At 37.2% G+C, this 27868-nt stretch overlaps 1 protein-coding gene and 1 non-coding gene across 2 annotated transcripts in view; one reads left to right on the forward strand and one right to left on the reverse strand.

The window, feature by feature from the left end:
• Positions 1–2060: 2060 nt before the first annotated feature.
• LOC138388769 (U6 spliceosomal RNA) lies at positions 2061–2167 on the reverse strand. The gene has a single exon (XR_011234259.1). It is a non-coding gene; the product is annotated as a U6 spliceosomal RNA (small nuclear RNA).
• A 2011-nt stretch (positions 2168–4178) lies between these two features.
• GRAMD1C (GRAM domain containing 1C) overlaps positions 4179–27868 on the forward strand; it is a 90131-nt gene continuing 66441 nt past the window's right edge. Inside the window, exons 1-2 of the mRNA XM_069472635.1 lie at positions 4179–4205; positions 9270–9419. Coding sequence (XP_069328736.1) covers positions 4179–4205; positions 9270–9419 — 177 coding nt within the window. The remainder of the gene's footprint in view (positions 4206–9269; positions 9420–27868) is intronic.

Genomic DNA, 27868 nt, shown 5'->3' on the forward strand with positions numbered 1-27868 from the left:
TGGAAATCAGATTGTCTCCCTCCCTAGGGTTTGTCGTTGCTACTTGTTCTAGTATTTACTGGTTGTTTGGTTAGTGATTTTTATGAACTATTTTTTATTATGGTGAAATATACACAAAAATTTACAGTTTTACCCATTTTAAATGTACAGTTCAGTTGCATTTAGGATATTTATATTGCTGTCCAACAGTCACATCTTCAGACCTTTTTCATCATCCCAGAGTGAAACTCTGAACCCATTAAAAAGTAACACCCCATTCTGTCCTCCCCATTGCCCATTGAAACCACCATTCTACTTTATTTCTCTATGAATTTCACCACTCTAGATACCTAACACATGATGAACTAATTTTGCAAAGTTTGTATTCTTTGTCATGTGTGGCCACAGAAGTCTCTGTTCTATTAGATTAGAAAAAAAGAAGGAAAAAAATAAAAGAAAAATAAAAAAATAAAGAGTGATCTTCTAGTCTTTGCAGATGGTCTCTGTGTGTTGGGCACGCTTTTAATACTCAGCCAGGGAGTTTGTAACTCTGCCTTAGCCTTCCTTCCTACATGAGCAGTGCAGAAAGTCAGCCAGAGGTGAGAGTTTAGGACCTTAAGTTTTTTCTCAACGTACTCCAAGGTCTGGGCATGGGTGTGGCCTTCTGGATTCCCAGGAATTTGTGGGAGGTTTTTGAAGTCCTTATGTTCCAAAGCATCTTATTCTCTAGGTTTTCCTTCTAAGCTTTTCAGATTGTCTGTTATTTGCCTTAACTCTAATCCCTTGTCCCAAGTGGCAGTGGCTAATCCATTTGCTTTCAAATGTTTTCAACAAAATGTCCCTCTCTCACCTCAAGGCAGTAGTCCCAGCCTTGAGAAAGTTCTGAGTTAGTGAAATAAAGGCAAGTATGTCCTTGAGCCTTCAGTCACCAAACAGGTCAAAGCAAACAGCCATGATGCTTTGAGAATAAAGTCTGTACTGCTGCTTCAGATACTGGGAACCAGTATTAGGAATGTGGGCTACTGTGGAGTGGGGGATGGTACCAGGGTAAGTTAGAATAAAATGTCACAAAGCTCTCTTACTGAGACTCAGCTGTTTTTTCTTAATTAAGAGTTCCTAAGGTTTTGGTTGGTTTCTAAAGTTCCAAATAAATTGGTTCTGACAGTTCTTGACAGCTTATTTGTTGCTTTTGTGGAAGTATGGACTTTTGGAGTTCCCTACTCTGCCATTTTTGTTGATGTAACTCCTTCTTTTTCTTTCTTTCTTTCTTTCTTTTTTTTTTTTTGAGACAGGGTCTCACTCTGTTGCCCAGGCTAGAGTGCTGTGGCGTCAGCCTAGCTCACAGCAACCTCAAACTCCTGGGCTCAAGTGATCCTCCTGCCTCAGCCTCCCCAGTAGCTGGGACTACAGGCATGTGCCACCATGCCCAGCTAATTTTTTCTATATATATTTTTAGTTGGCCAGATAATTTCTTTCTACTTTTAGTAGAGACAGGGTTCTCGCTCTTGCTCAGGCTAGTCTCAAACTCCTGAGCTCAAACAATCCACCCACCTTGGCCTCCCAGAGTGCTAGGATTACAGGCGTGAGCCACCGCGCCTGGTCTCTTTTTCTTTATTATTATTAAACTGCATAGAATTCCAAATTATGATGGATGGAGGTACATGATTTACTTAACCAGTCCCCCATTGATGATGATTTGTTTCCAACTTTTACTAATACAAACTATTCTTCAATGAATAACTTTGCACATTATTTTGCATGTGTGCAATTAAATCTATAGGAAAAATCCCAGAAGCTGGTATTGCTGCAAGAATATATGCATTTTAAATTTTTATAGCTATTGCCAAAGTTTCTGTATCACTTTACACTCCCATCATGAGAATTCCTGTATCCCCACAGTCTTATCAACAGAATGCATTATTCAACTTCTGTACTTTTGTCAACCTACTAGGGGAAAAATAGTATTTTAGTGTGGTTTTAATTTCTATTTTATTCTGAGTGCAATTGAGGATTTTTAATTTTTTCTTTTATATTTTTCTTTTTTAATTTAATAACTTTTTACTTATTTAAAAAAATTTTTTTAAAGTATGGAACTCTTCATGAATTTGCATGTCATCCTTGTGCATGGGCCATGCTAATCTTCTCTGTATCGTTCCAATTTTAGTATATGTGCTACCGAAGTGAGCATGAGGATTTTTAATTTTTTAAAGGAGACATTTTATTTCCATTTATGTGAACTTTCTGACATATACTTTATCAATTTTTTTACGTGACCTTGGTTTTTCCATATTGATTTCTAGGAGCTTTTTATATATGAGTGTGATGTCACTTTAGATACATGATCATTAATCTGTCTCAATTAGGTATTTGTGTTGCCTAGCAATCCTACTCTTTCCCTTATACACTAGTCAGTTCATTTTTTTATGCTCTTAATTATTTCATAATTTCTTCTTCCCTTAAAATTTCCAACACTTTTCCTCTATATTCACTTTCTTTCTTTAAGTTTTTTATAGTCTTTATAATTTTTTTTTGTGTGTATGAGACAGTGTCTTGTTCTGTCACCCAGGCTGGAGGACAGTAGCTTCATCATAGCTCACTACAACCTCAAACTCGTGGGCTCAAGCAGTCCTCCTATTTCAGCCTTCCGAATAGCTGGGACTACAGGCTTATGCTAAATTTTTCTATTTTTTGTCGAGACAGTGTCTTGTGCTTGCTCAGGCTGGTCTTGAACTCCTGGCCTCAAGTGATCAAAAAAATGCCCTTTAGCCAAAGACCATCAGAAACAACACCTATAGTTGACCAACATTGGATTTATTGACTTACTGCAATGAGAGTGAAAACACACCATGGAGGACCATGAGGACATCTCAGTGAAAGGGTGTTAGAAAGGATTTACTAAAGGATTTGGGTTTGTGTTTTGTGATTTTGGGGAGAGGATTCAAGAAGTGAAGCTTTGTCCTGGATTAGATGTTGTGAAGAAGCTGTGGCAATTCTATGATTGGGAGTATTAATAAATCTCCTCTAGAAGGTAGGAGGAATAAAGTGACACTAAAGCTGTGATTGGGAAAGCAGCAGCAGTCATCTTAGTCAACATCAGGAGATATTTAGTCATTTTTGTGGTTTGAATCATGACCATGTTTTTGTCTGTGTTTAGACATGATTACACAGTGACCTTGTTTTTGTCTTGCTTTAACGTGATCACAGAATGGCCATTTTTAATACTGGTGTTCTGTGAAATTTTTTATGTGGAACACAGTTTATGCAAAGTTTTGCAGGATGAGGGTAAAAACCTGTTTTTTATTGATTATCTTATTAGGTAATTTGTCCTTTAAAATGCAATATACATTTTGAAAATATACCCAATATCTGACTTTTTGTGGAACTGGATTCAACTCTTTCCCCTCTCCTCAACTTTATGTGAAGATTTTCAAATATACAGAAACAGTAAAAGAATCACTGAATAGTGTTATACTCTCCATTTTGATGCAATAATTGCCAACATTTTGCTCTCTCTGTATTTATCTGTCATTATTGAAGCATTTGAAAACAAGTTGCAGACATTATGCTACTTGATCTTTGATATACCCCAAATACTTCAGTACGAGTTTTCTACTAACAAAGACATTTTCCAATACAATGACAAATTATTAATTATCCGTAAATGAATATCCATAAATTTATCCATAAATCATTAATTATTCCATAACACACACTGTAATAGACACTTCACGTTGAATCTTTCCCAGTTCTTCTAGAACGTCTTTTTTATAGATCTTTTTTTGAGAATCAAGGATCCGCAAAACTCAGCGGCCTTTTATCAACATCAATCCCCTATTTGAAGGAACAAGACTTTCCCACGCAATTCACTTTTTCGCACATTTGGGCAGGGTATGCCATTTCACGGCAGGCATGGGAGTTTGAGGTCGGGAGGTAGGTGAGGCTCTTTAGGAGCCCTAGCAAAGAGTAGCCTCCGGGCTAAGAAATTAACCGCCATCCTTAGGAGTTCGCCAAAGGCAGGGGTCCCCAGTTGCCGCCAGAGGGCGCACGGCGCGCGGCAGGACCCTAGGTGGTACCCGGAGGGCCGGCGGACCAGGCGGCTGGGCCGGGAGCCCGGAGCGCGCGCGCCGGGCCGCCCCCTCCCCGCGGTGGGGGGCGCGGGGGCGCGCGTGCGCGGTACCGCGGCGGCGGAGGGAGCCGCGATGGAGGGCGCTCTGACTGGCCGCCAGGTAAGCGGGCCTCGCCGGCACGTTCCCAAGCGGCGGCTTTACACGGCAGTTTGCCTCACGATCGTTGCTTGAACTTTCTCAGATTACGACAGTCAGTTCCTTCCTTTCCTTTTCTCGGTGCTCTTTGCAGTAATTTGGCAAGCTGTTACCGAGGAAACGGGTTCCTGTGCTGCCTGCGAGCCTTCGCAGACGTCTGGGCGGTGGGGACGTCGCTCCCGGCGGGCGGGGAGCGCTGGGTCTGGTCCCGAAAAGTCCTCGTGCAGCTGTCTCAGCCTCAGGCCCCATGGAGTCAGGCTCCGTTGTCGTGATTCTGACACGGTGTCACGTTTTTCCAGTCTCACCCCCTTCCTTCAGTATCAGCCCTTGAAGAAAGGGCCCAGATGATTTAAATCACTGTGCTGCCAACCAAGTTTTTTTGTTTCAGTTACTTTTGTTGTTTGTTTACTACCTTAGGTGACAAAACTTAAAAACTTTCTTATTACACTTAAGGGGGAAGCCTACTTCTGTTGCAGGGGTAGCTGCATTTTTGAACACTATCCTCATTACTTTTACATTGGTTGTGTGTATATATTTTATTTTTAGAGAATTGCATTCAGTGTTATCCCTTTTGAAGAGCATTTTATAGTTTACGGATCAGTAGAGGCATGCAATTAATTGTTAAAGGAACAAATGAATATCATTTCAATTGATTCTCAAAACATTACTATGAAATAGGCAAGATAGATGTTCATGAACCCAATCATTCATTCCACTATGTTCCTGGCATTGAGTGTTCTAGAAAAGATGGTAACACAAACATGATCCCTGCTCTCACTAAGCTTATTGTCTAGACTAGAGAAAATTATTACCTCTACTGTAGAGTCAAGGATTTAGAGAGATTGAGTGACTTTGCTGAGCACCACAGAGTCAATAAGTTAGAGAGATAGGACTCTGTTGTAGCCACCCTAGAAAGCCAGAAAGGACCCCTGCCCCAAATTTGATTCAGGTGTAGAAACCGATCATGCCACACACACACCATGAGGGTATGAAAACGTCTGTTACTTACATACATACGTGAGGTCTCTGGGAAGAGCAGGGCAGGCCTCTAAAGCAGCATGGAAATGGCTTAACAGAGCAAGGAAGGGAGACTGGCTCCAGATTTTTATTGCAGTTAGGGAGTGGGCTGGGGTGAGGGTTCCTGTGTGTGGACAAGGGCTTGCTTGGTTTGAATCTCCCACCCATGACAATGCGAAGAGCACTCAGTCTTATCACCTTGCCCAGAGGAGGGAGAGGGAGTTGTGAGGGTTAAAAGTTGTCGGCAGGCAAACAAAAAAATTGAATCAGACTCCTTATTAATACTATTCACCCCAGATATTTGGTGGCTGAAATGTACCATTTTGCATTTAATTGAATTTGAACTTGTGTTAGTAAGCCATTGTAGCTCTTACTGAAACCAGGAAGGAAGGTGAAAGTTCCATTTTTCAATGTGTTCAAAAGCCCTAAGTTATATTTTGAGAAATAAAATGAGTGCCTTGGTCACTATCAGTAATGTTTGGAACTCTGAAGGGGATAGTGAGTGTCATGGTTAGGACTTGCATTATGGCTTTATTATGTGTAGAGACATATGTGACCTTGATCTATATTTTGGGTATCTGTGAACCAAGAAAGTCCTAGAGTTCTTTACCCTAAAGGCGCCAACTTCCAGGCAGTGGCCCAAGAGTCTAAAAATGTGCGAATGGAGCCAAATGTTGATCAGAGAATTCAATGTTAAGATGACTTCCTGAAGTTCAGCCAATTGTGCTTACCCTTGGGTCCTGTGCTTTATCAAGGACATCCTGGTTAAGGGATGAAAAGCAACAGGTTTACAGTGAACTCCGTCACATGTAATGGTGGTGATGCTCTCCACAAAGTATACAAACTGCCATTGCGGTTCACTCAGTTGACCCAAGTTGCTACCGAGGCAGATGAGGGGTCCAGGAGAGGAGTGACTTCTTCTAGCACCATGGCATCTGCCTAGACAATGAGGACAGAGGAGGCCATGCTGTCCTGCAGGTGGGAGATGCTGGAAGGCCCACATTTAACTTTATCTTCTAGTAAGGAGTTTTTGGTGGCTGTGTTGAGCTTGCAGGGTACTGCTTCCATGACCCAAGGCATGATGGGCAGGTGGGTATGGAGGGTCATGGGCTCAAGGCTTGTGAGAGCCTCTATTTTCAGAAGAGCCCAGCCTGCCAGCAGTTGCTGCTATAATGGCATATAGTGTGGGGCTGAGGAGATAGTTTCTTGCACCAGAAGCCTATGGACCTTATGTGTGGTCTAGAGACTCATGAGTCATGAGAAGAGATTGCTAAAGCCTCTACAGTGAAGGATTCTGTGTGTGTGTGTGTGTGTGTGTGTGTGTGTTTGTTTGTTTTGGGGATGGCATGGGAGGATAGTACCAATGGGAGTGTCTGTTTTACAATTTGGACAAATCTAGAACCTTTTCTTAGAGGGGGCTGCATTCAGGGTGGACTGATTTGAAAGTAACAGCATAAATGGGCTTAAGTAAAATTTGTAATTGAGGATGATGTTTCCTCCAGAACCCAAAAAAGTCTAAAAGATATTGGACTTGTCTTAATGTTGTGGGTGCTAAGAGGGTCAATAGCTGTTTCTTGACAGTGTCAGGGATGGAGTGGCCCTTGTTTTACCAGATAATTTTCAGAAATGTAACCAAATTGGCAGGCCATATACAACGTGTGGGGCAATGGCCCAACCCCCTTTTGTGAGCTCCTTTGTGAATGAGTCAAAAGACTGCCCTCAGAGGAGGATATCATCAATATAATGTCACTCCTGTACTTCTGGAGAAAATTGGATGCAGTTAAGATCTTGCCTGTAAAGGCTGCATATAATGTCAAGGCTGTTGAGGTATTCCATGGACAGTCAGGTAAAGGTATATTGTGTGCCTTTGAAGGTGAGGGCAGTAATTTCAATAGTACTGGGTATAGGGGCCTTCATGGGTTAGGTGGCAGCGTGAAGGGTGCAGTAATCAACCATGAGGCACCATTCATTCTTTCCAAGTTTAACATGCCAAACTGGGCTGTTCAATGGAGAAGTGGGGGTAATCACTCTTTCAGTAAGTAGGTCTTATAATGAGTTCCAATACTTGAAGGCCCTGTTTTATTTGGCATTGGGGTGTATTATTTTCACTAGGGGTTGAGGGTGGTGGTCCATGGGATCCTACTTTTTAAAAAGCCAATTTGTAAGCTCCAAAGACTTGATTTCAATTTAATTTATTACTCATTGGGTCAGAGTGACCATGGCCACTATGGGATATTTTAGGGCAATGTGTACCCTGACCATGGAGAATTTAGGCAAAGCAATCGTTCTGATGGTTAAGGTGAGGCATGCCTATTTGTTGTCTATTTTATGTTGAGTACCTCTTTTAAGGTTACAGGGGATACCTTGTTAAAATTTAGTGGGATCTTCAGCTATAACTGTACTTTGAGCCCCAGTGTTGATTAAAGCCATGAAGATTTTCCAGTGGATGCATTTTAGCAGATGTTGAAGTTAGTTCAGGACCTACATTGTAGAGGCACAAAAGCCAATCTTTTTTCTTTTGTTGTATAAATTATTTTAATAAATTTTATATGTCCAACTAGGTCAAATTATGGAATTCTGTTTCAGTGTTTTTGTTTGTTTGTTTATTTGTCTGTTTCCTCCCCCCTCTATCTAGGTTTGTTTGTTTCTCTCTCTTTGGAGAGTATTGGATATACCTCAGGTAGAGGAGGTTCTCTTTTTATATTTACAGATTTCTTCCAGAGAGCCTCAAATCAGTATCATCAGGGTTAAGGGCTTTCCTCAGGACAGTGGTTAGTTTACAGGGTTTAAGAACCCCAAGTTTAAGTTGGGTTTGACTTACCTTTCTGCTGCACCATGGGGGTGCCATGGGTGCTCTTCCCTATAACCCTGAGGATCAGGGTCTTTGTTATAACAGAGATACAGGTGATGATGGTGGCGGCGGCAGCAGCAGAGGCATTTAAACATCTTGGTGAGCCGTGTGCTCTTACAATGGCTCCTCCTCCCCAACTCCTCTTCTGTCTCTTCTTTTATTAACTTCCTAATGACTGCTCTTTCATGAGCAACACCTGACTGGGCATATATATCTTGCAGAGTATAATCATTGCCCTGAGTGCTCTACAGATTGGAGGCCAGTGCCTGGTTGAGACATCTGGTTCATTCATTTAAACTCCACTGTTTGTATAAATATGAACTTTTCTACTATTTTCTCTATTGGTGGATAATGAGGTTATTTTCACTTTCCTAGTATTGCAGACATCCTTGACTCCATGTGTACGTTAAATTGCTGTGTTGTAGTATATGTCTATCTTTGGCCCTACTGGGCATTGTAAATTGTTCTCCAAAGTGATTGTACCAACTGACACTCCCACTACATTGTGTCTTTACTATTTATTTATTTATTTATTTATTTTTGAGACAGAGTCTTGCTCTGTCCGGGCTAGAGGGCCGTGGCATCAGCCTTGGCACTCACAGCAACCTCAAACTCCTGGGCTCAAGCAATCCTCCTGCCTCAGCCTCCTGAGTAGCTGGGACTACAGGCATGTGCCACCATACCCAACTAATTTTTTCTATATATATTTTTAGTTGGCCAGATGATTTCTTTCTATTTTTAGTAGAGACGGGGGTCTCGCTCTTGCTCAGAGCTGGTCTCGAACTCCTGAGCTCAAACAATCCACCCACCTCGGCCTCCCAGAGTGTTAAGATTACAGGCGTGAGCCACCGTGCCCGGCTGTGTCATTACTATTTAATTATTCCTCTAGCAGACTGTGAACTTCTGGAGACTAAGGACTTTGTTTTATTCTTCTTTGCATCCCTAGTGCCAACTAAACTACCTAACAGATAATAGTAGTTGGAAAATCTTTGTTGCACATATAAATGTATGAGCTGTAGAAGCAAAAACATATTTATTACTGTCTTCTCAGTACTTAAATACTGTCTTTTTAAAATTATCTATTTTGAATATTAATTCTTTTATTTTTAAAATGGCCATTTCTCAATAGGCAATTTAAATGGTTTGATGTTTGTTTCTAGGTGATAAATGAAGGGGAGTCAAGCCTTGCCACTGAGTTACAGGAAGAAGTAGAGGAAAATCCTAGTCCAACTGTGGATGAAAATAATATAGTGTCCGCTAAAAAACAGGGACCAAATTTACACAATTGGAGTAGTGACTGGAGCTTTTGGGTAATAATCTTTCCTTTTTTATATCTTCATTTTAATCTTGCATGCAAATTTTAAATCTATAAAAATTCATATAATATTTATAATATTTTCTTCTTAGCATCTAGATTTTAGATGTTTAAGTTTTTGCCCAGAATCCCAGACATTGCTGATTATGCTCTCCTTTGGCCACTAGAATGCACTGTTGTCTGGTTTGATGGAGTGGAATTATCTGCTTCAATTTCCTCGTGAGAAAACCACACCAGAGAATTGGACTCCACTTACACTGTTGTTCACTGTATTGTCAAGAGACTAACATTACACAGAAACTGTATTTTTAAATGTTGCTGAGAAACCATAATTTATATAGTTTTTGATTTAAAAAATTAGTTCCTATACCTAAAAGGAAGTTTAACAATGTTTGACCTATAGTGTATCATGACTATATGATGAGTTTTAAAATCAGGAGTTTCATATTCTATTTGCATTGTGCTCACTTGGTTGCATAACCTGGATGTGCTTCAGGTTCCCACTGTAAAATGAGACTAGTGCTTGTTGATTAAGCACATTAAGATCTTAGAGTCTTCTTTGAGAACACTGTTTTTGTTATTGTATGAATGCTAACATTTGTTGTATCAAAGGGCTCACTCTAAATCTAGCAATTCCTATGAGAGTTATGAGCCATTTGATAAAATCTGGTATAATGCAACTATAAGTAAAGTTTATATAAGATTATAAGGCATATAGACTTCCAATTAGTTCATTAGAAAGCTGATCTCTTGAGGACTAGATATCCTTGGTAGCAGATTTTCTTACAATTTTAGAGTAGACTAAAGACATAAATTAGCAGCTTATAAAGATTAGGTACAAATACCATCATTTTTTTCATAATTAGCAGTTCAGTTCATTGGAATGTTATTTAATCTTGACATGACTGAAAAATTCTGACTTCCTAATAAGAAACTTAATATCATAAGGTTTTTGAACCATATCCTAAGGAAAATATTTAATTGCTGAGAAATATACCAAAATAACAACACATCCTATATTGACTATATTATTTTTGGTCACATTCAGGAAAAGTTTATGACTGTTATAGTGTTTTGACCCTTCTGTACTGTGAGTTTTATAGCTTATGTTATTGTTAACTAAAAAAAATTAAAAAGGTTTATATTCTGGAAAAAGGAGAGCTTTATTTCTCACAAAGGGCAGCAGCCTTTTGGGTGACCATTCCAACAGGTGGGGAAGCAGAGCCCCAGCCAGAAGCTAGGCTCATGTGCTTCAAAAGGAACAAGATTTTATACTGAGTGGGGTGGTCAACAAGCTATAGGAGGAGTCATGAATATTTATGAAGGAAAATCATGCCCATGTGTGATTGTGCTTTATCCTTCCCATCCCATCATGGCTGGGAACTCAGTTTTAAGGTGTGTCTGGGGTCCCCTTGGCTGAGAGGGGTCTATTCAGTTAGCAGAGGGCTTAGGATTTTGTGTTTAGTTCACATTGTAGATTGGGGAACCTTCATAGGTCCAAGGACTATCTACAGGGATAAGTAGTTACTGTGGTTACTCTTGGTAGACTTACGCAAGAAAAAATGTAGTGCAAGAAAAGGAAAAAGTGAAGGAATGAGAAAATTTAGAAATAGATTCTTGCTACTAAAAGTGTAGCATGTGGGGCCAGCAGACTTGTCATCACCTGCCAGATGATAGAAATGCAGAATGTTCGGCCCAACCTCAGACCTACTGATTAGATTTCCACAAGATTTCTAAGTGATTTGTATGAACATTAAAGTTTGAAAAGCACTAGTTTAGAGTGTCAAAGGTTTACTCTGGCTCAGTTTGTGTCAGTTTGCTGATTGCAAACACTTTAATGAACTTTTATATGAATTCACATAGAATAGACTTAAAGGCTAATACAGCATCTCAGAAGTTTTACAGACTTTTCCAGAGGTCCCTTACCCAGAAACTAAAACTATCAAGAACTCAGAAGCAAACAAAACCAAAAAGACTCTGAATAGCTAAATCAGGGTTTATGCTGATATATCTGGAGAATTCCTCAAATTTTCATTTGTATACATTTGTTTTTAAAAATTTATTTATTTATTTATTTATTTTTTGAGACAGAGTCTCACTTTGTCACCAGGCTAGAGGGCAATGGTGACATCAGAGCTCACTGCAACCTTAAACTCCTGGGCTCTAGCGATCCTTCTGCCTCAGCCTCCTGAGTAGCTGGGCTACATGTGCCACCACATGCAGTTAATTTTTCTATTTTTTGTAGAGATGGGGTCTTGGTCTTGCTCAGGCTGTTTTTTGAACTCCTGGCCTCAAGTGAACCTCCCGCCTTGGCCTCCCAGAGTGCTAGGATTGCAGGCGTGAGTCACTGCACCTAGCCCAAATTTTCATTTGAAGTTTCTTTAATGTATTTTTTCCATGTTTTTTTATAAGCTTAAATAAATTGAATATTGGAGTTAGGGGAATTAGTTGATAATAACACATGCATAGAAGCAAGAAATGATAACAGAAGGTCAAAAAGTTTAGCAACCTGGGCCTCTTAAAGTGGAGGCCAAAGGTCTATGCAGCTCTAACACAGTACTATAATTGGTAGAAATGATGTTTAAAAAGTGTGGAAACTAATTCATTTTTTTCTCTGCTATTTTAAATTCATGTGCATCTACCATGGACTCCACTATGTTGCTATTTTCTGTTTTTCATTCTCCCCACAATAAAGTAGGAATTGGATAAAAGCAATAAGATGGGGGAGTTCACTGAGGCATCCAAAGCGAACATGAGGAAGACAGATAGCATAACAAGCAAGTATTCGTAAGACACACAACCTGGTACTTAAGCAAATAATTAAGAATGTTAGAGCCATTTCAGTGGAACAATCCAAGGAGTCTGGAGTTTGCTTTTTCAGTTTAGGAAAGTTTCTACCAAAAGGATTGATAACTTTTTAAAGTTTTGGTATTTAAAGAGTCAAGCTATAGGGATCTAGAAAATTCACTAATGTAGAATAACTCATATATTCTAGTCTGACTAAATCAGTTGTTCCACAAGAGTGAATTTAGAGGGCAGCATGATATAATTGAACAAATTGGAGATTGGGGACAAAACATCTGAAACAGAATGTCTGCTCTGTCCCAGGTGAGTTCAGTGTGCAACGATCTTCAGTATGTTGCATAACCTGTCTGACGTCAGTTACCTCACCTATAAAATTAGACATCGGGTCATAGCATTAAAACACTGGCGTATCTTGAATCAGTAGTAATCTCATCCTGTTTAACAGACTGATTAATAAGTGTCTAGTAAGTGTCTTTCTGACAGTAAGAATTTAGTTTAAAGAATTATGATTAACTCTTCATAGCTATTGTTAGTGAGATCAACAGCTTGAGATTTTCTACATGAATCTTGTAATACAAAGATAAGAACATAATTGTGTGTTTTATTTTTAATTTAAAAATTAAAATACTTAATCCTAGTATGTGGGAAATGAGTTTTATTATTAACTTTCAAACCCCAATGAAACATTAAGCGTGTGAAATTAAGAAATGAAATTTAAAATAAAGTTAATGGCAAATAAATACTTACGCTTTTGCCCTTTAAGTGTTAGTGAAAATATATAGCAAAAGTTTAAAAAAACTTCAAAAGTCTTTTTTTCCTGACTAAAATAATGGTATATGCCAAGTGGATTAAAGTCCTGGAGGAAAAGCAGAGAGAAATCTGCAGCAGATGCATTTATTTAGTGCAACTTCTTTTAATGATGTAGAGTTAGCAACTATTGGGAGTAGAAAATAGCTTTTAACAGTTTTTATTGTATATATTTAGAAGATGACATACTTAATTGGATTTTCTGATAGAAGTAATGGTGCTTTGGATAGTTAATATAAAGTATTTTTGGCCGGGCGCGGTGGCTCACGCCTGTAATCCTAGCACTCTGGGAGGCGGAGGTGGGCGGATCGTTTGAGCTCAGGAGTTCGAGACCAGCCTGAGCAAGAGCGAGACCCCATCTCTACTAAAAATAGAAAGAAATTATATAGACCACTAAAAATATATATAGAAAAAATTAGCCGGGCATGGTGGCACTGCCTGTAGTCCCAGCTACTCGGGAGGCTGAGACAGGAGGATCCCTCGAACTCAGGAGTTTGAGGTTGCTGTGAGCTAGGCTGACGCCACGGTACTCACTCTAGCCTGGGCAACAGAGTGAGACTCTGTCTCAAAAAAAATAAATAAATAAATAAAATAAATAAAAAATATGAAGTATTCTTTTGTAATTTGTCTTCACTAATTTTAAGTTTCTCCTTTAAAAATATTTGTCATTTGTATATACTTATTTCTTTAATAGTTGGTTTAGTTAATAATTGTATTTTAAGAGGGGAGGGATTTATAAAGTTTTCTGAATTGTATAACTAAATTTGTTCAGGGGTCTTTTGTGTATTTTTTTTGAATAATTGTGTATTGGAAAATCTTGAAAAATATACACAGAATAAAGAAGATATGACATCCCAGATATATCTTTGATTTAGGAAGGGAAATAAAAAAAAAGATGAAATAGGAGAATTTTGGAAGAGGTTAGAGTTCACCAATCTGTCATTTCTTTTATTTTAAAAACATTTTAAGAATAAAAAAAGTCTAAATTTTCAAACATTATCTACATATATTCAAATAATAACTGGTGTAATTATGGTTTTTTTTTTTTTTTTTTTTTTTTTTGTTGAGACAGCGTCTCACTTTGTTGCCCAGGCTAGAGTGAGTGCCGTGGCGTCAGCTTAGCTCACAGCAACCTCAGACTCCTCGGCTTAAGCGATCCTACTGCCTCAGCCTCCCGAGTAGCTGGGACTACAGGCATGCGCCACTATGCCCGGCTAATTTTTTCTATATAGATTTTTGGTTGTCCATATAATGTCTTTCTATTTTTAGTAGAGACGGGGTCTCGCTCAGGCTGGTCTCGAACTCCTGACCTTGAGCAATCCACCCGCCTCGGCCTCCCAGAGTGCTAGGATTACAGGCGTGAGCCACCGCGCCCGGCCTGGTGTAATTATGTTTTAATGGAAAATATTTAGATTTGAATTTTTCTAGATCACAATCAAGTTTTCTTTAATTATATAAGAAATCAGAAGTCTTGATTCTGTACTTTATCATTGATTCAGATTTATAAAATGATCATAGTCACATTATTCACAGGTAAGTTTTTGTACTTATAAATGGAGGATAAAACTTACCACAAGCCTGATTTATAGGTACACCTTGAGGATTAATTAATGTTGTACTTTAAAATTTTTTTAAAAGCCCAAGGGGATTAATTAGCATGTTTGTAACATACTTTGGCAACTTTGGCGAAGAAGTTTCTTACAATCATATTGTCCTCCGGAACAACATATCTTGGATTTATTCAAGCTTGTAAAGGATATTTCAGATTTTCACTTTGGTGACTAATAAACGAGAACAAACTCATTTTCCAATTTATATTAGATTAAAAAACACATTTTATCCAATTTGAAAAATTTTAAGTATAGGTAGTTAGATACTGTTTGATAAACCTAGATAATCTTTTAACATTTTTACATTTACTTATAAAGGAATAGGAACCAACACTTCTGGCATTGTGGGGAGTGGACTATTTAACTTAAATGCTCTTCTGCTAAAAGTACCTAGAAATGCTGGATAAAATGTTTCAAACATCTTTTTATAATGTGTGTCTGGGCTCACAGAATAGCAAGGGAAATACCCAAGGGCTAAAAAAGAAGAGGGAACTGATTACCAGAGTTGTAAGCGCATGAGCTGCTGCTGAGGCAGCCTTGAGGAGTTTGCTCAGCTTTAGTGGCCACATGGGTATAGGAGACAGGAGATGATACCTTAGACTTATGTGGGTTGGAACTGAGAACTCTTCATACAGCCACGACTCTTGATGAGTTATACCCTCTGTGAAATGTAGACTAGGGAAAAAATCCACCCGAGTCTGCAGGTTTAAGACAAGGAAGCTTGTCTGTCTAAATCTAGGCTTCAGGTAAGGGGTAAGTTTCTCCTGAGAGTACATAATTATAGTGCATCTCTAACTATAGTCCACCTCTCATGAAATTTGGGGGCTTGAATTTAATACTCTGTGAGTGAACAAAAGGATTCAATAAACAGGATATTAGACCCTCTAAAACTTCAGATAATTAAACTACCAAGTAAAGACTATAAAAGTCATATGGTATTATTAAAGACTTCATAGAAGGAATTAAAAATATGATAAATAGATAAGAAATTCTTGAAAACACTAGGCAGATTTGAAAAACAACCAAATATAACTTCTAGAAATGAAAAATATGGTCATTAAAATAATAATAATTAAAAATGTCATAGACTTGGGAAAGAGAAGCTGAAGAGAGATCAGTAAACTGAAAGATACATACATATTAGGAAATTACTCACATTGTATCACTGAAAGATAAACATAGAAAGTGTGAAAGAGAACAGTTTAAGATATAAGGGGAATAGTAGAGAAGTCCATTATGAAACTAATAGGTGTTTCAGAAGATGAACATAGAGAATGAGCAAGAGGCAATATTCAAAGAGAATATGCATGAAAAATTTTCAGTCTTGATGAAAGACTTCAGAATCAGGAAGTACAGTGAGCTTCTCACAGGCTAATTAGAAGAGTATGTGAGTAGAGACAATATCTTAGAAGTGGCAAAGTGACATGAACTAAGATGGGAATGGTCTTATTAGCTGATTTATTTGAGTGTCTTCTATGCACCAGAATGTTTTAAGTGAACAGGACAATCTCTCTACCTTCTGGAACTGACAGTCCAGAATGGGAGATGAATAGTATACAAATAAATAAGTGTGCCATAGTATGTTCGGTAGTGATAGATGCTATGAAGATAATAAAAGTACGTGAGGGTACAGGGAATCACATGGGAGGGAGTATCATTTTTAGTTAGGATAATCAGGAAAAGCTGTTTTGAGGAAGTGCCATTTGAGAGAGAGAGGCACCTTAATGTTGGGGGTTGGAGTGGAGAAGAGAAAAAGAACATACGGAATCAAATGAGAGAGGAGAAAGGGAGTCCTGAGGCAGGAATGGGATTCGCTGGCTTGACAAACAACTTGCTGAAGGGATGGATGTGATGAGTGAGGGAATGAAAAAGATTAAGGATAATGATTCCTAGGTTTCCAGTCAATGCAACTGGGTGCATGGAAGTACCATTCAGGAGAAGAAAAAGACGGGAGAAGTAGTTTCTGGGGGTTGGGGAAATCAAGAAGTTAGAGCAGCCATACCCTTCTTGGGTGGTGGCAAATCCATCCTTTCACCTGCTCAGATTGATCCAAGCCCTCCTCATTTCCAGGAAACCCCATTCGCTCTGTCAAAATACATCGGGATCTGCCCACTTCCCTGCCTCGCTGGCCTGGATTACTGCAATAGGCTTACCTTTAGGCAATTGGCTTACCTTTAGGCCATTTTACTACTAATTCGTTTTATATATTGCTGGATTATATTTACCAATATTTTGTTAAGGATTTTTGCATCTATATTTATGAAGGATATTGTTCTGTAATTTTCCTTTTTTGTAATATCTTTATCTGGTTTGGGTATCAGGATTTTACTAACTTCATAAAATGAATTGGCAAGTGCTCCCTCTTGTTCTGTTTTTTGGAAGAGATTGTATAAGATTAGAGTTAATTTTTTACATGTTTATAGAATTATTCAGTAAAACCATCTGGGCCTGGAAATTTCTTTCTTAGGAAATTTTAAATTGTGAACTAAATTTCCTTAATCATTGTAGGTCTATTCAAATTATCTATTTCATATTGAGTGAGTTGTGGTAGTTTGTGTTTTTTTGAGGAATCAGCCTGTTTCATCTAAGTTGTCATATTTATATGTGCAGAGTTGTTTATAGTATTTCCTTATTTCCTATTGAGTATGTAGGGTCTATAGTGCTATCCCTGTTTTAGTCCTGATATTGGTTATTGGTAATTTGTGTCTTCTCTCTTTCTTCCTCCTTCTTCTTCTTCTTCTTCTTCTTCTTCTTTTTTTTTTTTTTTGGTTAGTCTTGCTAGAGATTTACCAATTTTATTATTTTTGAAGAATCTGCTCTTTATTTTATTGATATTCTCTATATTTCAGTTTCATTGGTTTCTACCCTTAACTTTATTATTTACTTATTTTTGCTTGCTTCAGTTTATTTTACTTTTTCTGTTCTAAATCCTTGAGTTGGACACTTAGATTATTGTTTCAGACTTTTCCTTTTTTTCTAATGTGGGCATTTAGTGCTATACATTTCTCTCTCAGTTTTAGCTGTGTCCCACAAATTTTAGTATGTTATATGTTCATTTTCATTAGTTCATTATGTTTTTTAATTTCCTTTGAGACTTTCTCTTTGACTCATGGATTATTCGGAAGTATGTTGTCTAGTTTCCAAGTATTTAGAGACTTTTGTGCTTTCTGTCATTGATTTCTAGTTTGATTCCATTGTGGTCAGAAAACACACACTGTGTGATTTCAGTTCTTTAAAATTTGTGGAAGTGTGGCTGAGCATATAGTCTATCTTGGTATATGTTCCCAAACAGTTGATATTATCAGATTTAAAAATTTTGGTGACCTTATGCATTTGAAATAATACCTTAGAGAACCTAAGTGAACTAGATAAATTTATAAAAAATACACAAACTACTGAAATTGACTCAAGAAGAAATAGAAAATCTGAATAGACCTATGACAAGGGAAGAGATTAAATTAGTAAAAAACCAAAAACCCAATCCCTCTAATCCCCAAACCAAAACAACAATAACAAAAAACTTTTCACAAAGAAAACCTCAGGACCAGATAGATTTACTGGTATATTTTACCAAATGTTTAAAGAAGAATTAACATAAATTCTTCAAAAACTCTTCTAAAAAAACAAAAAAGGAGGCAACACTGTCCAAATCATTCTGTGAGGCCAGTATTACCCAGATCTCAAAATCAAAAGATTAATTGTAATTCTATATACTAGTAGTGAACAACCTTAAAATGAAATTAAGAAAACAATTCCAGGAGCAATGGCATCAAAAGAGTAAAATAGTTAGGAATGAAATCAACAAAAGTTGTGTCATACTTGTACACTGAAAACTATAAAACTTCATTGAAAGACATTTAAAAAGAATAAATGGGAAGACATCCCATGTTCATGGATTGGAAGGCTTAATATTATTAAGATGGCAATACTACCAAAATTAATCTACTGATTCAGCACTATCCTATCAAAATCCAAATTGGCTGTAGAAATTGATAAGAAGAACCCAAGTTCATATGGGAATGCAAAGGACCAGAATAGCCAAAGTAATCTTGAAAAACAATGAAGTTAGAAGATGAACACTTCCTGATTTCAAGGCTTAGTATAAAGCTACAATAATCAAGATAGTATGCATTGGAATAAGAAGAGACTTGTATATTAATGGAATCGAATTGAGAGTCCAGAAATAATCCTCTAAATTTACGATCAGTTGATTTTTGAGAAGGATGCCAAAACAATTTAAAGGGGGAAAGAATAGTCTCTTCAGCAAATGGTGTTACGACAACTAGATATGCACATGCAAAAGAATGAATATGGACCTTTACTTTACACTATGTACAAATATTAACTCAAAGTGTATCATAGACCTAGATGTGAGAGCTAAAACTATAAAACTCTTAGAAGAAAACATAGGTTTAAATCTTCATGACTCTTAGATTAGGCAATAGTTTGTTAGATGTGATACCAAAATTCTCAGTGGCAAAAGAGGAAATAGATAAATTGGACTTCATTAAAATAAAAAATCACTGCTTTAAGGAATCCATTAAGAAAACGAAAAGATAACTCACAGAGTATGAGAATATATTTGCAAATCAAATATCTGATAAGGGACTTGTACTAGAATGTATAAAGAACCCTTACAGCTCAAAAATAAAAAGATAAATAAACCAATTAAAATGGGCAAAACTTGAATGACATTTCTCCAAAGATACTGAAATGGCCAATAAGCTCAAGAAAAGATATTCAGTATCAATAGTTATTAAGTAAGTGGAAATCAAAACTACAATGAGATGCCATTTTATACCCCATTAGGATGGCTATAAATAAAAGGATAGACATTAGAGATTGGTGAGGATGTGGAGAAATTAAAACTGTCATACATTGCTGGTGGGAATGTAAAGTGGTGCAGCCAATTTGGAAAATAGTTTGGCAGTTCCTCAAAATGTTAAAAACATAGAATTACCATATGACCTAGCAATTCTACTCTTAGGTATATACCCAAGAGAATTTAAAGGTATTCACACAAAAATTTGTACATGAATGTTCATAGTAGCATTATTTGTAATAAGCAAAAAGTCAAAATAACCCAAATGTTAATCAACTGATGTATGCATAAAGTAAGATAAAATGTTGTATATTCACACAATGGAATATTATCTATAAACTGGAATGAAGTAATGATTCATGCTACAACATGGATGAAACTTGAATACATAATGGTAAGTGTAAATGACAGATACAAAGAGCCACAATAGTGCATGGTTCCATTTATATGAAATTTCCAGAGTAAGCAAATCTATAGAGACAGAAAGTAGATTAGTGATTGATAGGGCCTGGGTGGAGGAGGAAATGGAGTGTCACTGCTAATGGGTATAAGGTTTCTTTAAAAAAAAATTTTTTTTTATTCTATTGTAGGTAATAGTTGTACATATTTATAGGGTACAGGTGATGTTTTGATACAAGCATACAATGTACATTAATCAAATCAGGGTAATTGGGCTGTCACATTTATCATTTCTTTATGTTAGGAACATTCCAATTCCATGCTTTTAGTTATTTTAAAGTATACCCTAACTTGTTGATTATAGTCACTTTGTTCAAATCAAATATTGTTCATTCTATCTAACTATCTCACTATATTTTTGTACCTATTAACCATCCCCACTTTATCCCCACTTCCCTGCTACCCTTCCCAGCCTCTGGGAACCATCATTTTACTCTCTGTCTCCATGAGATCAATTGTTTTAATATTTAGCTCTCACATATGTGTGAGAACATGCAAGATTTATCATTCTGTGCTTGGCTTATTCATTTAATATAATGTTCTCCAGTTCCATCCATGTTGTTGCAAATGGCAAGGTTTCATTCTATTTTATGGCTGCATAATATTACATTGTCTATATGTACCACAATTTCTTTATCCATTCATCCATTGATGGATACTTAGGTTGGTTCCATATCTGGGCTATTGTGAATAGTGCTGCAATAAATATGAGAGTGCAGATATCTTTTTGATATACTGATTTCCCTTTTGTGGATATATACCTAGCAGTGGGATTGCTGAGTCATATAGTACTATTTTTAGTTTTTGAGGAATCTCCACTGTTCTCCATAGTGGTTGTACTAATATATATTCCCACCAACAGGGTATGAGAGCTCCTCTTTCTGGTATGGGGTTTCTTTTTGGCATGATAAAAATTTTCTGGAATTAGATTGTGGTGAGGGCTCCACAGCTTTTTGAGTATACCAAAACCATGGAATTGTAAATTGCAAAAGAGTGAATTTTATAGTATGTGAATTTTATCTCAATTTTTAAAAGTGAGTGTATAGTTGGTATGGAACTCTAAGTAAATATTTTCTTCTGCATCTAATGGGTATTGGTTTGGGAGAAAGGGTCTCTCTGGACAGATTCATTGTAAGTCTAGTAGTGTAAAAACTCTTGATTCAACCAATTTGGTAAACTCAAGTAATCATTAATCATATTCATCAATATCTTTATTTCTTTTTATTCTGGGCCCATGGTTATTCTAGGTTCCTGAAGTGTAGCCACGTGACTATTTTTTGTCAATAAAATGTGAATAAAATGATGTGTCTCATTTCCCGTTGGAAGTCCTTAAGAGTTAGTACGCTATTTGTCATGTTCCTGTCTCCAGATTGTGTTGCCTTTATTAGCATATATTTCTGTGTTAGGACATTGTGGAACTAATACTTTAGCCAGCCCACATGGACATGTAGTATGAGTGAGGAATAAACCATTGTTATTGTAAGCACTGAGATTTTGGAATTGCTTATTACCAGGGTATAACCTAGCCTGTTTTGACTGGTGTACCATGTTAATTTATTTTAATGTTTTCATTTTCTTTTATTTCAAGTTTCTATGGTTTTCATCCATTTTCTGTTGCTATAGCGGAATATTTGAGACTGGGTAATTTATAAAGAGAAGAGGTTTATTTGGCTTACAGTTCTGGAGGCAGAGAAGTTCAAGATTGATTAGGGCAGATGCCATCATATGGCAGGAATACATGCAAAAAGGGCAAAATGTGAGGGACAACTTTGCTTTATAATAACCTCCTGTCTTGGTAAATAATCCAGTCTTGTGAGAGTGAGAATTTACTCACTTCCTCGAGATGACATAAATCCTTTCTTGAGGGTTGATCCTTCATGACGCAAAAGCCTTTTAAAAGTCCTGTCACCTCTCAACACCATTGCATTGGGGACCAAGCCTCAACATGAGTGTTGGTGGGGACAAACCATATTAAAACCATAGCATTCCACTTCTGGCCCCCCCAAAACTTATGTTCTTCTCATAACGCAAAATATAATCATTCCATTCCAGTAGTCCTGAAAGTCTTCGTTCATTCCAGCACCTGCTAAAAAGTCTAAACTCCAATGTCTCCTCTCTGAGACTCAAGGCAAACTCTTTCTAGCTGTGAACCTATAAAACCAAAATAAGTTATCTGTTTCCAAAATGCAATGGCAAATATCAAATGGCAATATGTGGATGGTTTTATATCTGGGTTCTCTGTTCTTGTTCCATTGGTCTGTCTCTATTTTTGTGCCGGTATTGTGTTGTTTTGGTTACTGTGGCCTTGCAGTATAGCTTAAAGTCTGGTAAAGTGATGCCTCCAGATTTATTCCTTTTGCTTAAGGTTGCTTTGGCTATTCAGGCTCTTTTCTGGTTCCAAATGAAGTGTAGAGTTATTTTTTCTAGAGAAATGATGTTGGTATTTTGATGGGGATTGCATTGAATCTGTGAAACACTTTGAGTAGTATGGACATTTTAACAGTGTTGATTCTGTCAATCCATGAGCATCATATGTTTTTCCATTTGTTTACATCATCTGCAATTTCAGTCCTCAGTGATTTGTAGTTCTCTTCATAGAGACCTTTCACCTCCTTGGTTAAATATATTCCTAGGTATTTTATTTTCTTTGTAGCTATTGTGATAGGTATTGAGTCTTTGATTTGATTCTCAGCTTGACTGTTGTTGGTGTATAGGAATGCTACTGATTTGTGTACATTGATTTTGTAACCTGAGACTTTGCTGAACTTATTTATCAATTCCAGGAGTCTCTTGGCAGAATCTTTGGGGCTTTCTAGATATAAGATCATATCGTCAGCAAAGAACAATAGATATTTTGACCTCCTCTTTCCCCATTTGGATACCCTTAATTTCCTTCTCTTGCCTGATTGCTCTGGCTAGGACTTCAGCACTATGTTGAATAGAAGTGGTAACAGTGGGCATCCTTTTCTTGTTCCAGTTCTGAGTGGGAATGCTTTCAATTTTTCCCCATTCAGTATGATGTTGGGTGTGGGTTTGTCATATATGTCTTTTATAATTTTGAGATATGTTTCATCTATACTTATTTTGTTAAGAGTTTTTATCATCAAAGCATACTGTATTTTGTCAAATGCTTTTTCTTTGTCTATTGAAATGATCATATGATCTTTGTTTTTGCTTTTGTTTATGTGGTGTGTCACATTTATGGATTTACATATGTTGAACTGCTTACATCCCTGGAATGAAGCCCACTTGGTCATGGTGGACAGCAATATACACCAGGGAAAAGAATCCCTATGGAATAAATGGTGCTGGGAATTGGGTAGCCACATGTAGAAGATTGAAACAGGATTCATATCTCTCACCACTCACAAAAATTAATTCAAGATGGATAACAGACTTAAATCTAAGACATGAAACCATAAGAATTCTTGAAGAAAATTTTGGAAAAACTCTTCTAGATATCAGCCTAGGGCTTAGAACCAGAATCTACAAAAAACTCAAGCAAATCAAGAAAAAAAATCAAACAACCCCATTAAAAAGTGAGCAAAAGACATGAACAGAATCTTTTCAAAAGAAGATAGACTAATGGCCAATAAACATATCAAAAAATGCTCAACGTCACTAATCATCAGAGAAATACAAATCAAAACCACAATGAGATATTACCTAACCCCAGTAAGAATGGCTTTTATCAAAAAGTCCCAAAACAATAGATGCTGACATGGATGGGAAGAGAAAGGAACACTTATACACTGTTGGTAGGACTGCAAACCAGTGCAACCTCTATGGAAAATAGTATGGAGAGTCCTCAAAGAACTAAAAGTAAACCTACCATTCGATCCCCAATCCCACGATTGGGTATTTACCCACAGGAAAAAAGTCATTTTATTAAAAAGACACTTGCATTAGAAAGTTTATTGCAGCACAATTTACAGTTGCAAAGATGTGGAATCAACGCAAGTGCCCATCAATTCATGAGTGGATTAATAAACTGTGCTGTATGGATACCATGGAATATGAGTCAGCCATTAAAAAAATAAATTAATACCTTTTGCAACTATCCGGATAGAACTGGAGACTATCCTCCTAAGTGAAGTATTGTAAGAATGGAAAAACAAACACCACATGTACTCACTATTAAACTGGAACTAACCGATCAGCACTCATGTGCACAGATGGAAGTAAAACTCAATGGAAATCATGCAGGTGGGAGGGGGGAGGAGGGGATGGATGAAATCATACCTAATGGATATAATGTATACTATCTGGGTGATGGGCACACTTATAACTTTGACTCAAGCAGTACAAAAGCGATCCGTGTAACCAAAACATTTCTACTCCCATAATATTCTGAAATTTAACAAAAAAAAGCAAGCACACACACATACACACAACAAAAAACCCAAAATGCAATGGCAGGACAAACAGGGTAAACATTCCCTTTCCAAAGGGAGAGAGAGGCAAAAAGAAAGGAGTAACCGGGTCAAAGCAAATCTGAAACCCAGCAGGGTAGACATTAAACCTTAAAGCTCCCAAATAATCTTTTACTCCATGGCCACCTCTGGACACACTGAAGTATGGGGTGGTGTGGGGGTCCCAAGGCCTTGGGCAGCCCCACTCCCATGGTTTTTCTGACTGTAAGCTGATGCCAGTGCTCTTACAAGTTAGAGCTGCACACTGGTACCTACGGCTTTCCCAGGCAGGCATTGCACACTGCCAGTGGCTCTGTCATTCTGGGGCCCCAGCAGTGACCCTGACCCCACATTTCTGCTGGACATTGCTCTAATGGAGGCTCTCTGCAGCTCTGCCCCTGCAGCAGGCTCCCTTTTAGCCATATTAATCTTCAAATAGTCTCTGGGTCACTTCTGTGGTTTCCTTTCCTGAAAATGCTCTTTCATTCTCTACAAGTTTTCCAAATTGTTATGCTCCATTTCCCTTTTAATTATAAATTCTGTCTGTAAATAAATTATTTTGTCTATCATTTTACTTTAAGTAGCTAAAAGCAGCCATGTAACATCTTGAATACCTTGCTAGTTAGGTATTTCTTCTGCCAGAAATTCTAGTTTGTCACTCTCAAGTTTGGCCTTCCACAAAGCCCGAGGGCATGAACACAATGCAACCAAGTTCTTTGCTGCTTTGTCTTAATAATAAAGATGGCCTATGCTCCTGTTCCCAATAAGATATTCCTTATTTCCATCTGAGACATCTTCAAAATGGCCTTTACTGTGGACATATCTTACATGGTTCACAACCATGTAAGTAATCTTTAAGAAGATCCAGACTTTCCCAAGTCTTGTTTTCTGAGCCCTCACCAGAATGGTTTTTAATCTTTTGTTTATAGTAATCTAGGCTTTTTCTAGCCTGCTACTCCAAATTCTTCCAGTCTCTACCTGTCACCCAGTTCCAAAGCTACTTTCACATTTTCAGGTATTATTGTATTGTTAGTAACAACCCTACTTCTTGCTACCAATTTTCTGTCTTAGTCCATTTTCTTTTGTTATAGCAAAATACCTGAGACTGGGTAATTTATAAAGAAAAAGGGTTTATTTGACTCATGGTCTAGAGGATGGGAAGTCCAAGATCAGGTGGCCTCATCTGGCAAGGGCCTCATGTTGCATCATAACATGGCAGGAGCATATGCAAAAGAGACACAACATGAGTGCTGACCTTGCTTTATAATAAGCTTCTCACTCGGTTATCAGTCCAGTCCCATCAGAGCAAGAATTTTCTCCCCTAAGATGGCATTAATACATTCCTGTGGGCCGATCCTTTATGCCCCAAGCACCTCTTAAAGTTCCTATCACTTCTCAACACTGTTACAGTGGGGACCAAGCCTCAATAATGAGTTTTAGTGTAGACAAACCATATTCAAACCATAGGAACTACCAAAACTCATTTCAGAATCTTCTTGTGAGGCTATGGAGTGGGCCACAGACACTGAGTCACTGAAACTCTCCAGATCATTTTTGATTAGATGCCAACTGTTAGGATTTTGGGATGGGAAGATGCTGGTTTATTGAATTTTACTGTATTCACATGTATAAATATGCACAAAAAGTGTTGGAATCACTTAGAATGAGAAGATTGTTATTTTGGAGAATGATTTTAGAGAACTACAAGCAAAGAAGAAATTGGAGTCTTTAAAGACAGAAACTTAAATGTTTAAATATTTTTTATTTTTATTGCTTCAAATATTGTCTCTACCTCATTTTTCTCTCTTTTCCTGGGACTTTGGTTATGGTTATTTTAGACTTTCTGCCTGTATCCTCAATCTCTTATCCTTTATTCTCCATTTTCTGTCATTTTTGTAGAAACATTTGAAGTGCCAGAGGGGTACCTTCTTCCAGAGAGGATTTTCTATATATATATCTGTCAAGCAATCTGGGATTATCCTATTCCATTTTTAAGGATTAAGATGATTTGAAGCTGGGCTCTTGTCTTTATGTTGTTGACCTCTGATATTATTCTGTTGTTCATAGAGAACACACTTTAAATGGTATCAGGCCTTTGAAATTTTTTTGAACTTGTTTTGTAGCCTAGCATATGTTCTATTCTGGAGAATGTTTCATGTGTGTTTGAAAAAAATGTGTATTCTTCAGTTGTTGGATAGAGTGTTTTATAAATGCCAGTTAGGTGTACTTGGTAGATAATGTTGTTCAAGTCTTCTATATTCTTTACGATTTTATATCAGTTATTAAGAATGAGATACTGGTATCTTCAACTTATGTTAAATGGTCTGCTCTTTCAATTCTGTCAGTTTTGCTTCATGCATTTTGGGGCTCTGTTGTTAGTTGTGTATACATTTATGATGGTTGTATCTTCCTGATATATTGACACGTTTATCATTATGAAATCTCTCTCCTACTCTAGTAATATTTCCTATAAAATATATTTTCGCTGACAGTAATATAGCCACTCAAATTCTCTTATGATTATTGTTTGTGTAGTATATCTTTTCCTCATCCTTTTACTTTCACCCATTTTGTGTTTTGGCAACTAAGGTGTGTGTCTCTTGTAGACAATATATAGTTGTTTCTGTTTTTATCCAGTTTGACAATTTCTGTGTTTAGTTCATTTATATTTAATATAGTTATGCTTGGATTTACAGATAGCCACTTTGCTATTTATTTTCTATATGTTTCATATCTCTTTTGTTCTTCTCTTCCCCCTTTGCTTCTTTATGTGTCAAATTAATATTTTTTAGGGTACAACTTTAATTCCTTTTGATTTTAAAAAAATATTTTTGAGGTTTTTTTTAGTGATTGTACAATAGATTACAGTGTCTATCTTCTCACAGTACACTTCAGATTTCTACTAATTTAATTTTGCTAAAATTTTAAACCTTTGCTCCAACCTAACTCTATTACTTCTCATAAACACAGCAATACAGTGGTATAATTATTGCTTTATAGACTCATGTCTTTAAAAGATGTTAAGAGAGAAATGAGAAAATAGATTTATATAGTCTTTTTTATATATCCATGTATTTATACTTCTGGTGCTCTTCATTTCTTCTTGTGAATTTGAGTTACCATATGATGTCATTTCCTTGCAGCTTGAAGGACTTTCTTTAGCATTTTTTTAATTTTTAAGTTTTTTATGAGACAATGTCTTGTTTTGTTGCCTGAGGTAGAGTGCAGTGACATTATCTTAGTTCACTGCAACCTCAAACTCCTGGAGTCAAGCAATGCTTCTGCCTCAGCCTCCCAAGTAACTGTGACTATAGGTGTGCACCACCATGCCTGGCTAATTTTTTTCTACTTTTTGTAGAGATGGGGTCTCACTATGTTGCTCAGGCTGATCTTTAACTCCTGGCCTCAAACGATCCTCCAGCCTTGGCCTCCCCAAAGTGCTAGGATTACAGGTGCAAGCCACTGCGCCTGGCCTCCTTTAGTATTCTTATAAAGCACATCTACTCTCTCCCTTGTTTGTGATGAGAAG

The sequence above is a fragment of the Eulemur rufifrons genome, chromosome 7 (assembly GCF_041146395.1).
Source record: "Eulemur rufifrons isolate Redbay chromosome 7, OSU_ERuf_1, whole genome shotgun sequence".
Taxonomy (NCBI): domain Eukaryota; kingdom Metazoa; phylum Chordata; class Mammalia; order Primates; family Lemuridae; genus Eulemur; species Eulemur rufifrons.